The 17,500-nt window shown below is 37.3% G+C and overlaps 3 protein-coding genes across 7 annotated transcripts in view; 2 read left to right on the forward strand and 1 right to left on the reverse strand.

Annotated features, from left to right (window-relative positions):
* Positions 1 to 2,855, forward strand: part of Arf51F (ADP-ribosylation factor 6) — a 4,131-nt gene extending 1,276 nt beyond the window's left edge. Inside the window, exons 1-5 of one of the 4 annotated variants that reach the window (XM_011642654.3) lie at positions 1 to 96; positions 427 to 538; positions 757 to 860; positions 968 to 1,166; positions 1,349 to 2,855. In XM_011642654.3, the coding sequence (XP_011640956.1) occupies positions 457 to 538; positions 757 to 860; positions 968 to 1,166; positions 1,349 to 1,491 (528 nt within the window). In that variant the 5' untranslated portion in view covers positions 1 to 96; positions 427 to 456 and the 3' untranslated portion in view covers positions 1,492 to 2,855. Of the gene's footprint in view, positions 153 to 426; positions 539 to 756; positions 861 to 967; positions 1,167 to 1,348 lie in introns of all 4 variants that reach the window. The other 3 variants (XM_011642653.3, XM_025218882.2, XM_011642652.3) reach the window with 3 other exon arrangements.
* A 1,057-nt stretch (positions 2,856 to 3,912) lies between these two features.
* On the reverse strand, positions 3,913 to 10,566 carry Vps50 (vacuolar protein sorting 50). 2 transcript variants are annotated; one of them, XM_089079471.1, is made up of 10 exons: positions 10,252 to 10,566; positions 9,844 to 10,163; positions 8,882 to 9,397; positions 8,103 to 8,785; positions 7,651 to 8,023; positions 7,283 to 7,573; positions 6,733 to 7,206; positions 6,530 to 6,651; positions 6,256 to 6,445; positions 3,913 to 6,165 (listed from the first exon to the last, which is right to left on the reverse strand). In XM_089079471.1, the coding sequence occupies exons 2-10, from the start codon at positions 9,943 to 9,945 to the stop codon at positions 6,055 to 6,057; spliced, it is 2,862 nt and encodes a 953-aa protein (XP_088935597.1). In that variant the 5' UTR covers positions 9,946 to 10,163; positions 10,252 to 10,566; the 3' UTR covers positions 3,913 to 6,054. The 2 variants fall into 2 exon arrangements, with proteins under 2 accessions (XP_088935597.1, XP_011640964.2); XM_011642662.3 differs by having other exon boundaries at positions 9,886 to 10,163; positions 10,252 to 10,563.
* Positions 10,567 to 12,269: 1,703 nt separating this feature from the next.
* LOC105429580 (IDLSRF-like peptide) overlaps positions 12,270 to 17,500 on the forward strand; it is a 10,447-nt gene continuing 5,216 nt past the window's right edge. The window contains exons 1-2 of the mRNA XM_011642664.3: positions 12,270 to 13,005; positions 16,937 to 17,065. Coding sequence (XP_011640966.1) covers positions 12,876 to 13,005; positions 16,937 to 17,065 — 259 coding nt within the window. The 5' untranslated portion in view covers positions 12,270 to 12,875. The remainder of the gene's footprint in view (positions 13,006 to 16,936; positions 17,066 to 17,500) is intronic.

The raw sequence follows: 17,500 nt of genomic DNA on the forward strand, positions 1-17,500 counted from the left end.
ATTCGTAGCGGAGGTTAGACGCCGAGGTAACCGTCGATCGATGCCGCGTAGCCGACGATTGGATGCGATAGCGCGGATGAGGCGTGGGATTTGAACGTGGGTTTTAAACAATTTCCGCGTTGATTTCCGCCGCCGCGCTCAACACGTTTACGGTGAACCTTGCGGAATTTTTTTTTCTTCCTTCTTTTCTCTCGAGATAAATGCGGAGGTCACCGTTAATTTCACGTGTCCGACGAGATTTATGTAATCTCGATATATCGAGCAGAATCATTCGCGTTGGATATGTGTCCTAATGTAATTTCACTTGAGATACGAGATGACCGAAATCCACGGTGACGAAACGACGCGACGTTGTTGGACAGGTTTCTGACAGTTTGTGATTTTTGGCGCATCATTAACGCATGTCGTGTATTTTGTGAAGTACAGGTGCCGGGTGCCTAGAACACAGCTGGCAAAATGGGCAAGTTGTTGTCAAAGATCTTTGGCAACAAGGAGATGCGTATTCTCATGTTAGGACTGGATGCGGCAGGAAAAACTAGTATCCTTTCAGTCATGCTGATCCTTATGTTTTGTATATTTGTTATCTCTATGTTTATTTTATTTCTGCAATTAATTTTTTTTACATTATTGTATGATATTATATAACTTAAACATGTGATTGCAATTAAAATGATTATATGTCATATACTATGTAAGGTACAATATATTTCTATTTATTGTTTTGAAAAATTCATTTCCTTAATCAAATTATATTAGCGATATTGTATAAACTTAAATTAGGACAGTCTGTGACAACTATACCAACTGTAGGATTCAATGTAGAAACAGTTACCTATAAGAATGTTAAATTTAATGTGTGGGTAAGTGAATTGAACTCCTTCATAAAGGTCTTTAAAGACCTATCAAAGAATCACTAACCAAGATTAGTCACTTGTTATTAATTCAATGAAATATTTCTATTATTTAGGATGTAGGTGGTCAAGATAAAATACGTCCGTTATGGCGTCATTACTATACAGGGACGCAAGGACTTATTTTTGTAGTAGACTGTGCGGATCGGGATAGAATCGACGAAGCCCGCCAAGAACTCCATCGAATTATAAATGATAGGGAAATGCGCGATGCGATAATCTTAATCTTTGCTAATAAACAAGATCTTCCAGATGGTAAGTGATATTTATAAAGATTCGTTATCCATATTTTATATCTCTTAATAATAACGACATATATGCTCTAGATATCTCTAGATATCTTTTTTAATGCAGTAATGTATATATGTGCTATAGATATCTTTACACGCTTAGCACAATATACGAATTTTTCTTTATATTTTTTTTTGTTCCTTTAGCAATGAAACCACATGAAATTCAAGAGAAACTGGGATTAACTAGGATACGAGATAGAAATTGGTACGTTCAGCCATCTTGTGCCACAACGGGAGACGGGCTTTACGAGGGCCTTACGTGGTTAACCAGTAATCATAAATTATGAGCAAATATTTATTTTTCACAAATTAGCTATATATACAGAGAATACACGTTTGCTTTGTATTTTTTATTTTAATTTATCATGTGGAGGCTCCGTCAAAACGAACAACTGAATCATTTGAAGATCTTTTTCACAAGTAAAGTTAATTAATAACAGTTACAAAAAAGGAACAAAGAGAAACAATATAAAGACAACTATTAAGGGTGTGTTCCAATAATATCGATACTAGGTGAATAGTAATTTATTGTAAACGAGGTACCAAGGGGTGCGACCTTTGTTACTAGCTATTTATCCCATTTCATGGAAATAATTACTGAATAGAGTTACTCGAGCGGGCTTAATACCGTTCTGTACATGTAACATATTCACGCAAGTGTACTGTTTTACGAGACACATAAGTTGTACAATTTAAAGAGAAAGGAAACAGAAAATTATGAGGATCTAGTTATGATATTAAGGGTTTCACGGATTCACAAGGATTAGTATACTGTATAACTTACCTTTGCAGAATCTTATCCGATCGATCTCTATGTAACTTGTTATTCGAAAGGAGTTGCGTTTCCCGAGAGTGAAAAGTACCTCAGGTTTTTAATGAGACGCAGCTAGATTTTTAACTTCGCAATATCTTGTTGTCAAAGTGCTATCTAATATGTATTATATAATATTCATACATATAGTCCGTGAGTATAAATAATACGTGAATAAACTTGCAACACGTGCATTGAGGCTTTATATAGTATAGCATGATTATTCCGTTGATAAATATCCTTGCTTCGAGTACCGTGCCGAAAAATTACTTAAATCATGATTTTTTTTTTTACATTGTCTTCCAACTCGATAAATTACGTATATTTTTCAACCAATTTTCATTTTTTTTTTTTTTTTTTTTATCTTTTCCGTTTCACAAATGATCGAAACGCAATGATACGTAACGTATCGCCAGGCTTATCCTGATTACGCACAAGTCGCAGGAAGCAATGCAATAAGGAGTTATCAGTTTACTGATATTGTGAGCTCAAAAACCAAAAAAAGAAACGAAATGGAAAAAAGAACAATGTTACAAATAACGTAACAGCATTGAATCTGCCAATATTTTTTACTGTTTAAGTGAGTATCAGATAATAAAAGCATATTAGTATTAGGTCGCAACAAATCAGATCATTAAGAATGACATTTTAAATGGATGAGATAGATGTTGCCGTGACCGTTTCATTTCTCATAGCATAATCCATAGATTAAGGCTAGTAAGAATATACTTCGAGATTCATAACTGATTCATAGAAGTTTACAAGTGTTCAAAATATTTGTGTATGATTAACGAATCAAATTGAGTTACGAGTAAATAATAGTGATTATACACCTTGTAATTCGTGAATGCATTGACACCTTGTTTACATTCCACGATACATTAGCGAATTAGACTGTTAGAGGAACGTTTTTTTTTTCTTTTTTTTTTTTTAAGTTGTATGAATAATCTACATGGATTATCAACACAGAGATTTTTCAGACGTAAGTTCGTATAACTTCTTCAACATCCGTACCATTAATATTAAGTATTATCTCACTTGGGAAATGGCGTGAAGTTAAACGCATCCTGTAAAAAATCGTAATCAGGCTTTGGAAATACTGAACTGTTTTCCACAACATAGATACATCAATTAGCACCTTCCATGGCCATATATTCATACAATCTCGTCAATATAATCTCTGCACTTTTAACAATGTTTCAAATAGCGATGTCATATATTGTGTGCTAACCTAAATATATATATATAATTGTGTTACGTTTTATCATTGGCTTTAGAAGCCATTTTCTTATTAAATGTGATGTTATGATGTCATTTGACAAAATCTTTATGTACATAAATATGTTTGATATATTCCAGCTTATGTTGAGCTTTATGTTCCATACATCCATACTAATATGTTGTTAAAGAAATACAAAATTATGATAATTATTTATAATTAAAATAAAAATATTTTATGCGACTAGTATAGAAAATATTTCACGGCAGTTTTGATAAAAACGAAGAGATACATGGGCAAAAAAAGAATTGCTCCAAAAGAATAATACAAGTTTTAGAAAAAGAAAGCTTTTCTAAACATCTTTTTTATTATATATGATGAAAATGTCTTTGATAAACACATTAATTATTTCATTTTGGAACAATAATTCAAAATTATCGACTGTTTTGCTTCACGAATATCCAAAGCCTGAACATAGTAAGAATTTTATGATATTAAAGAAAAATCTCTAATTAGTTTGTAGGAGTAATACTATTGTAATTTCGTTATTACACGGGTGAGAGATATCCAGTAGCAATTTAATAAATTCGTGTTTGAAGTTCAGAGATGAAGTGGAAAGGCCGATAAAAGTAAGACTAATATATCTCGGATTCTAAAATATGTAGTTTCCAAACTCAGTTCAGTGAACAAATAGTTTTATTATGATATTGTATCGCGCAGAGGCCACTCGTAAATATTTAAAATACAGAATATGTGTGGTTTGCTACAATTTTTAGGTAATTTGATATTATCAGTGTTATACGAAGACCCTAAAATTTATCGCTATCAGAGAGGTGCGCTGGAGATCTTTACTCACGATAAAAAGCATGGTAACGTGTCATCCCTTTTATTTTACATACATATACGCGCGCGCATACACTCATATATATACACACATATATACACCTATAAACGTATCTTTTCGGTTAGAAGGAAGAATATCCAGATGTGATTTGCCATTTAGGAAATTAACATTTAATAAGTACGACATCTTATCAGGGGCCATATAAAAAAATTTAAGGCTCATTAAAGCGCTTCGGAATGTAAGGAATAATATTACACATGAATCGACGCTATCAGCTTACACATGAATCGACGCTGTCAGCCAGAGAATTCCTAATGCACCACGATCGCGAATATTTCCGAGAACGAAATATCTGCCTTAAAAGAAAAAAAGAGTTGGCGCAATAAAAGAGAAAATATTGTTCTATTAATTTACATATTTGCTATTTATTCCTATTGTTTGAATAGTCTATAGTATGTTACATTCTTAATTATATGGCCTTCGAATGTTATAAAACTATGTACACGTAATTATATTCAGATAAATTCTAATTAATACTTTAAGAAAATCTTCATTAAATCAACGAGCAATTCTCTCTCGGAAATATGTAGGAAGAGCGGATTGCTCACAAAGAGTCTCGGGCATTAAAATAATTTCAATTAGGAATATTTACTGGTGCAACAGGAGCTTTTTGGTTTATGGTGTGTATATGGGATATAAATATATAATAAATGCAATATATATATATATATATATATATATTATATATATTATATGCAATATATATATATTATATATATTATATATATATATATATATATATATATATATATATATATATATATATATAGCAATTTTTACGAAATCGGAAATCGACGAAGCTAGAAAGTATATTATGTACTTGTATATTACTATCATTTGTATAATAAAAATTTCTTTAAATTGTGCATTCTGTGGTATATATACATGTACCATGCACATCTAATTTGTTAATAATTCATGGGTATAGAAGCACTAAAAATACTTTAATTTTTTTATTAGTACTCTCTTTAATATATGTTACCCCAATTTACATAAAAATTGAATTAAAATAAAATAAATAACGTTGTTAATTCAGTGAGGAGTCATGGTTTTACTATTTCAACAGTTAATTTAATTAACTTCTAACAAAATTAACTGTCACATCTTCTATTTTTCAACTTCAGAAATACTTACTATCGCAATTTAATAATTTATAATCTCAAAGAGAAGAGAGAGACACGTCACATATTTAATGCGTACTGTGTCTTTTTTATAAAAATAAAAAGTTTTACAAAATAAATTTTTCAAACAAGATGAATATAAAAAAATATTCACTTTTTATGATGTAACATTGCTTCTGAGAAAAATTTCTTTTTCCTTAAATTAACGCAGTTGTGACATACAGATTATATATATATATATATATATATAATATATATACACGTAATTTTTCATTGCAAAGTCAATGACAATGTTTTAAGTTCTTAGTTATCATGGTATTGCAAATTTGTAGATCTACAAATGAGATTCGTATTACTGTTGCGATCTCACGCATTCTCTCGAGAAATTTTAGTATATTAAAAATACGCTAAAGTTTCATCGTACCAATTCGCGTGTGGCCTAACTGTATAGACTCTAAAATATACATTTATATGTTAAAACATCTGTAATATATACATTAGAGTTATAATTAATAATTGTAAAGCGTTCTTAGAATTATGAGATTCATATACAGAATACTTCATATATTGAAATGTTGCTTATTTGGTTCTCGTGATCATGAAGATCCTCCGAAGATTTTAACTCGACAAAATAGTTTATAAACACGAATATATTCGATCAGTTTCATAACATACTTAAAAAATCATTCTACTGTACAGTTAACAACATGATTATCGTATCCTCAATTGATAAATGTCTCAAATACTTCCTATTTCAATATAATCTTGTACCGGTTTGTAATAAATGGTTGGATGCTATCTACTGGGTCGTTGTTCCTCCACAAGCGCTATCAATCGTTGTCGTGTTTTTTTATTGTTTTGGCACGTCGCCGAAATCAGTCCGACTAAATGTTTCACTGAATATTCCTGCAAGACATGTCCATCAAGCATTTTGTATGTTATTATTATAGGTAGAGAATAAAAAATTGCCAGTGTCTCGCAATCGCGTATAGTTACCTTGTGCTCCTTAATCCATTCTTCGAAGCTGTTTTCGGGAAGATAGTACGCTTTAATATACAATTCAACATATTCCCTATGCGGCATAGGTCTTAACGATGTTATTTTTTCGAACTTTGATTTTAACTGTGTGAAATCGAGTTGCATCAAAGCTCTACCGCCATTCGAACACTTCTTAGCATTGGAAAACCTAGACAGTATTATGTTTCTATTAATTCGATTTAATTATTTCAAAACATTAAATATTTTTCGAAGGATGATAAGTTTCTTATACCCTTCCACTAAGGTGTGAGTAATTAAATGAGCCACGTTTTCCCATACTGCGTTACATATATCCGCATTTAAAGGAATGTATGTTCCAATAGTGTTAAGTCTTTCATTCAGAGTGCACACTTCCTAAAAAATGTCAAACGATAATTTCCAATATTATATAAAGTATATTAAATAAAGTTTCGCTTAACAAATAACGAGACATACTTGGATAAGTGCGTCGATGTAATTACTATGTTGAGACATAACGTCGGTCACTTCCCAATTGACCTTGTTCATTAAATTCAAAATGTTTGCAACGTCAAACGTTTGCGATATTACCGCCATATAGACTGGCTTTCTCAAGTCTATGGTGGATGCTATCGTTTGCATATAAAACTGATGCAAAAATCCTCTTTGAGGACTGCTGGCAATAAGATGCTCTAAATAAGGCCTTAGACCTTCATATTGTTGTCCTAAAAATATCAGAGACTCGACAGCCACAATACGTTCCGTTAATCCGTGGAGTTTCTCAGGCTGTGACAAATTCACAATGGATGAAAGCTGTGGTTGTCTTACTTTATCGTAATTCGCATTGCCATTTTCTTCCATTGTATCATTCTCAGAGATAATCAAAGTTTCTCTGATTCGCGCTAAGGATAATTTTAATTTCGGACTGTATAACGAGTCGCTATTAATTTGCTGAAAAAATAAAGAATCATTTTTAAATCGTGTCCTAGGCACGTGAGTATGGTTAAGAATCATAATATGAACTTACAAGATCCGATGTAAAGAATAAGTGTACTGTATAGAAGCATAGCTCGAAAAATTGTATCATGCTTTGTATGACAGTAACCGCGATCGATCGCAAAAGCTTCGACATCTGTAGATATTTGCCGCACACTCTTAGTATGCTTAATGTCGTGTTTGTGACCATAGGTCCAGATTGTTTGAGCTTGCATTTCTTTTTGTTACTTTTCGTATAGTCCAATTCATCCACATACTCGTGCTTCAGTTCATCAGGAATATCCTCATCGGATTCATCCGAAAAATATGCTGGTTGCTCGACCTAGATAAAAATGCGCAAAGGCATTAGTATACGACCAGCATTAGATAATTAAAATGTTAGCATAATGATTTTCGTACATCGTTTATTAAAATATCTTCATCCATGGTATCATCCAATCCTACTGTGAACGGTGACGATCCACCCTCAAGATATTTCTGCAGATCGATTCCAGTAGAATTATCACTGTCACTTAAAGTAGAACTGTCTAAACTATTCCACGCTTTACAGTTATTAAGCGAAGGTTTCAAACTTCGAAACTCTAATAATTGGGTAGCCATAAAATCGGATTTCACGGGGCATAACTCCCAGCCGTCATGTTCCAAGAACATTTTCAATTCATCTAAACGAGATGCGTGATAATGAGAAAAGTAAGATAGGGACTGTTTCTTTATGGACTCCTGCAAATTTTCGGATTTGAAACCACAGAGTTCCTCCCCAATTTCCATTAGCCTATTAACAGAACGTTCAAGGACAATTCATTTATTTAGCAATAGCTAATAAAATCGTTATATGTTATCAATTTACTTACCTGTTGACTATGCCCAATATTTGAACAAACTGCTCAAATTTAGTATTGGTTAAATCTGTATTCATCAAATAAACTGATATCTTCATTTCCACATCATGCCATACTCGGACGATACCGTTCTCCAATTTGTGTTTGACGTATTGCTTGCTTAAAGTCGCCTCCAAATCCTTAACATCGGATTTACCCTCGATTTTATCTTCCTGCGTATTATGCCAATTTACAATTAAATGATATGAGTTCAGTATTGTCCACAGTGATTTACACAGTTCCGTGAGACAAGCTATGCACTTCTTACGGGACACAGCCTGACACAGTTGTTTATATTGTCTTTTCACATCGCCTCCCGCGTAGCGATGGACAACGGCAGACGCCGTGTTATGAATGGCAGCGGTGAAATGCATGTGCAATTGATCCATGGCAAATTGTGTCTTTCCTAATAATGTATATGCTTCCTGAATAGAAGAATACACCGCGACATCAAATTCAGTGCACATTTTAGAGAGTGTATTGTCTAAGGTTCTCTCTGCTTGATCCAAAATATTTTGTAGGTTTGTATTTAGCTCGGCGATACAGTGAAAATGTTTGTAAGTCTGAGCGGCACTCTGGCATTCCAAAAGAAGTGATATGGCTCCAGGATAATTTCCTTTATTCAGAAGCTCCTGCAGACGATCCCCTGTACATTGCTAATATAATATAGCAATTAGATTTATGTATGCATAAAATAATCTTCCGTTCGTTTATTTTTTTTAAACACAAATATAGAACAAAAACTAACTTACCAATGTCTTTATAGTATTTAAATTATTTAATAATTCCTGGGTCGCTTGTCGTCTCTGATAATTTGCTAACATGCCCAAGCTCGCTTTAGTAAATTGTTCCTCGGCTAATTTCAGATCTGTCCTTCCTATTTTACATATTTCTAGGACGTTTTGTAGCTGATCTTGCAACAACAGAATCTTATCGAATTCCGCTTCACAAGCGCTCTGCTTCTGCAGAATAAGCTGCAACACTTTCTTGGAAACAACTTGATGTTGCTGCTTGAGTTTTTTATAACACTTTTCAATTTCCTTGGAGTGCAATATCGTTGGCAGTTTCTCCAGTTCGTAGCGTGACGAATCGAAATTATCAGCAACATTGAAGTAAACATCTTCAATAGAATCTAATATATCCTGATCAGGTACAGGCTCACTCTCTGTCGACTGATCAGCCTCGGAACAAAGATCTTCACTTTTTTGCAAATCAGGAGGATTAAGTAGATCGGGATTCAAGCCCATGAGCGGCACTTTGGTTGCATTCTAAAAGAGCAACAAATAATTACGGATTTTATTTATTCTAAGAGTAAAACATATATTTTTAAACCGAATATTGCTTTCTTCAATTTTTAGTTAATTGTCAAGAACAGATAATGCAAATTTGTCATAATTAAACGAATATTTCTTTCAAATATGTACAGTTGATTGTATTTATGCCTAAATTAAATATATTTGTTATCTATTATATAAAATAAGTATATCGTATGATAACGCGACTGATATCGAGTCGCCGATATTTTAAAAATTGCTGCCCTATCAGCAATGGTTGTCGTTAAAATTCAATTAAGGAGATAAGAGAAATAAGAAGCAACGCAACGCAACGCGACGCGACGTTTGACAGCGAGACGTCAGGCGCGATATTGTACACATCACTTCCGAGTCGTGACATAACCTAACTCCCAAGGTAGCGCAGCGGAAAGCGTTTGCACCTTACGGTACTCGCGCGGTGCGCACGTGAACATTGGGCTTGCCTGCTTGTTAATGAGACCGAAAAATTTGATCTTCAAGTCCTCCATGATATCGGACTGCATCGCGACCGTCAGGCCAGACGCATTCTCGTCTGTTTACACGACTGCGATCGGCTGGTGCGCCCTGCGTTACTGTGACATTTCTGAGAAGCCAGGGGCGGCGTAATAAATCACGGTCGAACGTCGATGGCCTCCTTCTTTTTAACATTCTTTAATCGGATTCCAATCCTTGGAAAAGAAAGAGAGAAAAGACAAATTGCCCGCCCTTGTTCCATGCATACCTGTGAAGACGAGCGACAACAAGTCGTCAAAAAGTCGATAATGTCCGTTTCAAGTTGGTCAAGTGTACGTCGATATTTGTATACATACCTTGTGGCACGCAGAGAGAATTTCAAGATAGTGGATCCTGCGAACGCTGCTACATTCAGGTACGTGTGAAGTTTTAAATCGACTTGTCTCGATTTTTATATCTATGGCGTCATTCCCTATCGGGTTTATAATTATAATGTTACGATAGAAATAGAAAAAAGGGAAAAATATGCGTAATAAAATTCTTGGTTGGATCCCAAACGTGAGATCTTATAGATACACGCTAAGAATGTATATTTGTATTGAGCAATCTTCATTCTTAAGACAGATTAAAAATAAAATGGAGAAACTGCGATTAATTGTAATTGCATACGATATGTATTTTACTCAACTTTAAAAATAAAAATGTAAATATATAATGTAATAAATAATTAAAGATAATTTATTTAATTTTATGAAAAAAAGAAAAAGGAATGCTGAAGAAGGAAGCGATCAACGACGCAAAAGTTTGCAGAATCGTTTTATGATAATAAAGCGATAAAAGAACTTTTTCTACAAACAACGTTTTTAAATAAACATTCTTGTTTTTATTGTAAAAGTTATACATTGAAAAAACTTTTACTTCTATCGTTATAAAAATATATTAAGCAAAACTGAATAAAAGATAAAAGAAATATTGGTAACTATAAACTTTGCTTATCGATGCCGTATGTATGGAAGAATCGCACCCTGAAGGGTAAAGAAAGAAAAAAGATGAAGAAGAGCAAAATGAAAGCACGCGTGGGAAGCGCTAATCCAGGTAATAGCTTGGATAACCGACGAATAACCGCGGTTCATTTCTCCGAGAGATCTAATAAATAGAACCTTTCAGGTTTTATAAAATCCATCGCTGAGTTAAATTAAAAGCTAAATTAAAACAGCTATAGAGAGGAAGAATTTTATTTTCGAACAAGCGTAATAGCGAACAGGCGTTATATCGTACGTTCATAAATTTATTTTTATATTCATTCAGACACGACATAATTGTTGCTCTTTTATTATCGAAGTCTTATGTCCATACGTCTACCATACGTAGATTAATTTTAATTTTGGCTTAATTCACTCTTTATCTTTGTTTAATTCTTAGAACTAAAAAAAAGATAAAAGGTAAGTTTGACCAAGATTAAAATAATCTACATTGATAAAAATAAACATTTCTTTTTATTGGCATTGATACCAAGGCTTGCTTATTTTTTTATCTGTCATGATATACATTACAGGTCAAGTCTATTATGAAATTCTTTTTAACAATTCAAAACAACAAGAATGAGATATCTTCATTTAAAGTATCATGAAGTGATCTGTGCAAATTCCGAGTGTTCATTCTTTGAAAGTAATCGATATCACCGGCGATGTTTTATCGCGGTAAATGGCGGTCTTTGGCATTATGAGACAGTTATTAAATCTTTATTGTCGTCAGGACGAGACGTGTCCGAGACAGGTACCGGCGCGCCGATTTAAGTAGTAGTTGTCATGCTACTTAAGAGCGTCGAGTAATTATAGCGTTTCCTCGGCTGGATAACGACGGATTCGCTATGAAATTGCAGCGATAATAATACTTGGCACTTAAAAGTATCTTGTAAAGACAGGCGAAAGTTATCTATCGGGCGAAGACAGGGGTGTAACGGCGAATCCAGGGACAGGGCGTAACGAGGGAGGACACTCTAGACGTGAGAAGGACGGAAGGGAGGGAGAAAGAGGGCGAAAATTAGCACGTCGATTATAGGGAAATTTAATGCGAAGAGGAAGTAGCGGGGCAGTGGCGAAAAAAAAAATGAAATATGGAAATACGAATACGCATCGTAATCCACCCCTTGTTTACGCCACTGGGCGATGAGGGGTTGAAATCGATGCGACTGGACGCAACGGCGAGCGTGGGTGTTCCAGGGTAGACCTGCGATCTCGCGCTTCCCGATTGGCCGTATCCGGCGTAACCCAATGGCGGATTGGCCGTGCCGATCTCCCACGCGCTTTCTCCGCCCTTCCCCTCCCTCTCCGCCAGTCAGCAACGCGAGCCGGCTGCAGGTGAGAGCGCGTGGCGCAGGTGTGTTCACAGTGGCTGTGCACCCCATCAGGCGCCTAGCGAGGGATAAGCGTTTCTTCTTCTTACATAGTGTAAGCGAGAGAAGGAGGTGGCAAGAGAGAGAGAGAGAGAGAGAGAGAGAGAGAGAGTGCGGAGCGCAGCCCGAGGGAGCGTGATACCAGAAGGATTCTGGGAAAGGGCGAAACGAAGTGGGTGGTGGGAGCGACCCCGCCGCGCCGTTAATACTCGCGCCCACGCATACAGACGCAGCGCAGCCGAAACAGCGGAGGAGTGCTCTCGGGGCGAGGGACCTTGCGCGAGCCACCCCGAGGAGTTACTCGAACCTTGGTGGCGCATCAGGTACCAGCGGGCAAGCGAGCGAGCGAGGGAGCAAGGGTGATTCTCGCGAGGGTGACAGTATACTGCCGGGTTTGCGTTCGCGAGGAAGAACCGAGGATTCTTCGGGGAGAAGAGAGTCAGCCTCCCAAGAACAAGAAGTGAGGGAGGAAGAGATCCCAAACTCGAAATCCGCCGTCGCCGTCGTCGCAGCAGCGGAAGAAGAGAAAGAAAAGGGAGCATCTGTCTGCAACCCTCCCCCACCCCTAAAAAGCGCGAAACCAGGATGGTACGGAGATTCTGCAACGGTGCGGTTGCACTTGGCATCGCCCTGACGGCCTGCGCCGCTTTTCCGCGCGCCGTCATGGCGATCGACCTCAGCCGCTTCTACGGGCACTTCAACACGAAACGCTCGGGTAAGTGACGACGGAATCTTCGGCACAAATCGCAGAACTACTAGGGGGAATGTCGCGGGACGACGGTGAGAGCTCTCCTTTGCGGGCGCGCACCTTCGAGAAAACACGATTCCAAGCTGCCGACTGTGCCGCGAATCTTATGTCCATTTCTATGTATTTTTAATTATGTGGATTAACTTTAATCGAACTTTTATTATTTTTTTTTTTTTTTAACTGTCAGAATTATTAAAGTTAATCTACATTGATGGAAATGGACGCTTATGTTGCTAAGCCGATTGTGCGGAATAAATCGTGCAAAAGTAAAACCGCGTGAAAAACACAGCTGTTTTGCGAAGACTATTCAGAAATTTGAGAAAAATACGCATATGAACGGTAAATTGTAAGAACATTAACGATTCTAATGAAACTTGTACTTTGAATGATTTTATAAATTGCAGAATTCGAATGAAAATATCTGAATATCCAAAGTTATCCAGGAATAATAAAAAATTATAAATATTCGTTAAACATTCTTAGTCATTCGTAGTTTTATTCTTCTCAGTCATCCTTTTTTTTTTTTACTTAACCATTTAACCATTTTAACAGTTAAAGTTGTCTAAAATACAAGTTTTATCGCAATATTTTATCAATGCAGATTCTCAATTTACTTCACCTTATGTATATATATTTTTTAAATGAATCATGATATCATAGTCCGATAAAGTTACAACAGTTTTAATTGTTTATGATAAATTTAATCCTATCCTTCTATATATCCAACGCAATATTAATGTTAGTTATTTCTGGAGAATTTATTATAGACATTTAAAAATTAACGCATGGCTCATCCTATCTGTACAAACATAAGGGGTTAACTATTGCAACTATATAAACTAAGAAAAGCTTGAAGAAACTAATTCGCAGCTCTCGCGTGATTGCGAAATTCTAGAGAAATACCAAAGTTACAATACAGACACCTTAATTAGACAAACTAGCAAACGTGAAACTTGCTAACGAGTTTACCGAATCCCTTCACGCGATGCCGGAATATACATAAGATGTTCCACTTTTGCTGTCATTTAATAATTCTTCGACTACTTCGCTGTGACCCAACAAAACCATCGAGGAACATCGTACGTTGCATTCTTTAGTGTGTTGCATTCTTTAGTTGCATTCTCTAGCATTACAAATTTCTGTAATCCTCTGTAAAAACCGTAAAGGATTGTAAACTGAATTTTTTACGAGCGAGACCCGCTTTAACTAAACTAACCAGAGCAGGTCGCAAAATGATTAAAAGCTTTATCCTTTATGCAACGTTAACACGTTATGAAACGTGTGTACAGGTAAACTTAAATAAGCGCAAACATTTTATGCACGATTATGTCTGTGTCGCTTATGACGAAGTACGAAGTGGAGAGGAAGCGCTCTTTTGGGAGATTGTGTCACCCTTCGCATTATCATGTCCTCCTAATTAACATCCATTAAAATTAACGGGGGCGCGGAGTGGCGCGATTACGACAGAGCTGCTTCGCTGGAACTCGCGACCACCATATGGGAGCGTGACTCTCGCAACGGACGACAGTTCGTTACACGTATACGCATATACATGTGCATACGTATATATTACATTGTACGTACAGATTGGCTCGGGTCAATAACGCGCATACTTAACGCGTACCGAGTCACATATAGCACGCCGATGACATTTAGAGACACGCGTTTTCAACTCGGCTCGCGGCTATTCAGGGCCGAGCTGCTTTCACGGAGCGGCTTTTATGCGGTAGTTAAGATCGCGTCCTCTTGAACCCTCCGTTTCTCGCGATTATTTATCTTCCGTTCGAGCCCTTCGAGCCCTTTACCTTCCTTAGTGGAAACTTTTGCCATTTTATCTTGTCCCGCGTTTTTCCGAAAGATCTCAAATGGGAAGCGACATTGAACATCTCTCGTATTTCTATTCCGTGTCTCGTCTCAGTTAAAATAAAGGAATAAGGAACGAGGGAAATTACTCTGGAACGAGGTAAATTCGATGACGAAGTTTTTGTTGGTGTTTCCGGGGAGATGAGATTTCACAACTTTCTATTTACTTTGCGGAGACAATGAGTTTTGTCTCCGAGTTTCCAGGCAGATCCGGGACGCAAACGGAAGGTCGTTCTATATTCTATGCGGGGCGCATTCCGGGTGCGAATGAGGTTTCAGTCAAGTTTATAATTGAGGAAACTCCGTAACGTGCGTAGAGGGAATGCGGGCTCGGCGCCCGATCGAAATATTCCCTATTTAAAATTCATCGCACTTATATCGCCGCGTGCGTATTTCCCACTCGTACGGGAAGAGGCCGTACGCGACAATCTTTTTGTTTTATTAATATCCCCACGTTTCATTCGGAATGCATTAAGGTCGGGGCTGAAGCTCGCCTCGATCCCGTAGGGGTAGCCACTCGTCCCCGGGGAATCATCGCTCTTCTCGTCGATCGACGTGGTGAAATAATAATTTGTAATGTTCACTGAATACGAACGCCTATTGACGCCTATGGGCGCCTTATCTAAACACGTGGAAAAAAATTGCGATGTTCATGCGGCAATTTAATAACATTCCGCGGCGCGAAACTCGAGTCCGACGCGGTCCTCGAGTTGGCGAATGACGAATCCCGGATACAATCGGCGGGATTTCTCATTGGTGAAATATGTTTGCCTTAAAGCCCACTTATATATGTCCTGTCTAAACACGCGGGAAAGAAGGAAAACTGCGACATATGCGTAATTTAATAACATTGATGGCCGGGGAAGGAGGAGGGGGGGACCACCACATTGTCGCCGGTGGTTCGATACGGTTTTTGATATATATATATATATATATTCGATATATGTATATATGAACGGCGTACGGATATCGAATTCTTAATCAGAATTGAAGCTTTTATGGATACGATGCTCCCCGTGTTTACGGTATAAATTACATGCGAAATGAACGTGGGCGATCATATATAACGAAATGTGGCACAATATTACACAATCGATCGCCGAGCACGACAGCTGTACGATGTTTCCTCCGCATTTCTGGCACGCGGACGCGATTTCTTGTCGCCCGTGCGGACGAAAATTTTCATCCGGAACCGGACGCGTGTTAACTCGCCGACGTTTTTCCCATTTAAACCGTGCGAAAAGGGAGATTTTGCGTACACGGGGTATTACAAAATATTTCCTCGGAGGCCGCTAAAGTCGGAAGTAAACCTCTTTCGTGGAACTCAACGTGCGTTCTCTTTATATAATAAATAGGATGTCAATAGCTTGATCTCCTGGGAGACGAAACTCCTCCAGACAAGCGTTTGAGGAGATCTGAGAAAAGTCTCTCATTTTTCTCCTTGGGAAGGGTTGGTACATAAAAGTTCGTATTCTCGAACGACTTTTATGAAATCTGGCGACACTTATTCAGAACTTATTTACTTTATTATTTATTTCTCACGGGTGAATGGAGATGGATTTCAATCACTGAAAAAAAACATTGGTGGGATAAATTTTGGATGGAATAATTCTACGAGCCTCGAGCGAAAGAAACAACGCGTAAACAAATTGATACGTTTTGCTTTACGTGTTGTTCCCGATGCACTATTCTATCAAGCGTTTCGCTAATTGAATTTTTCAGAAACCGTCAACCGTGCGCTCCGGCTGTTGTCGCGTGAGCGGCGGGATCGCGTGTTTGCTCAATTATCCCAAAAGCTTCCCGTACGAGGGGGCGCTGTCGCATTACCGTATTTATTAATTCCCTGTTTCGGATCCCTGACATTAATACGTTATCGTCGTAATTTAATCATCTCGCAGCGACCGTGCCATCGAGCGAGCGTATCGACCTTTCCGGACTTTCATTTCCACGAAATGAGATTGAGCCACGATCGAGATGCGTGCACATTTTTAATTATTCTCTCTTTTATCAAACGGACTCGTGTTTCGCTTTCCAGAGGCTTGCCATCCGTACGAACCGTTCAAGTGCCCGGGCGACGGTATTTGCATCTCGATACAGTATCTCTGCGACGGGGCACCCGATTGTCAGGACGGATACGACGAGGACTCAAGATTGTGCACCGCAGGTAAGCGTAATTAATTAATTAATTAATTGATAAGATGTAATCAGTAAGTGCTATTTATCCTTGAGCAAGGACCAGTCTCGGTCTGATTTTACGCTCGAATAAACTGACTTGCAGCGAGAGCGCGGAACATACGGTCTGATTTTTTAATATGGTTTATACTTTTAATATATTTCCCCTTCCCCCTCTCTCTTTTTCTCCTCATAGAGATACTGTGTGATTTTGTGGCCCGTAAGTTTCATTTTTATTTTATTTTATGTACGAGAGAGGCAGCGAGTGCGTTACCGCTCGGTGTGGATGCACTCGATCACGTTCCGTGCAACTGCACCGGGCAGCTATAACGCGATAAGGGAAGGTTACTGCCGTTTTATGCTCGTACGATGCATTTACGCAGGGTGTTTTACCCTGTTTTCATATTTTTTTCCGATCGTTTCCATA

This window comes from Pogonomyrmex barbatus, unplaced genomic scaffold (genome assembly GCF_055798465.1).
Source record: "Pogonomyrmex barbatus isolate J1 unplaced genomic scaffold, ASM5579846v1 scaffold3, whole genome shotgun sequence".
Classification (NCBI taxonomy): domain Eukaryota; kingdom Metazoa; phylum Arthropoda; class Insecta; order Hymenoptera; family Formicidae; genus Pogonomyrmex; species Pogonomyrmex barbatus.

Excerpts from the sequence above, each read along its gene's own strand:
- Vps50 (XM_089079471.1), bottom strand. The coding sequence starts at position 9,945 with ATGCAGTCCGATATCATGGAGGACTTGAAGATCAAATTTTTCGGTCTC. Across the intron at positions 7,574-7,650 it reads AAGATATTTTAATAAACGAT|GTCGAGCAACCAGCATATTT; the intron begins GTACGAAAATCA and ends ATTTTTATCTAG. Across the intron at positions 6,166-6,255 it reads AATGGATTAAGGAGCACAAG|GAATATTCAGTGAAACATTT; the intron begins GTAACTATACGC and ends CATGTCTTGCAG.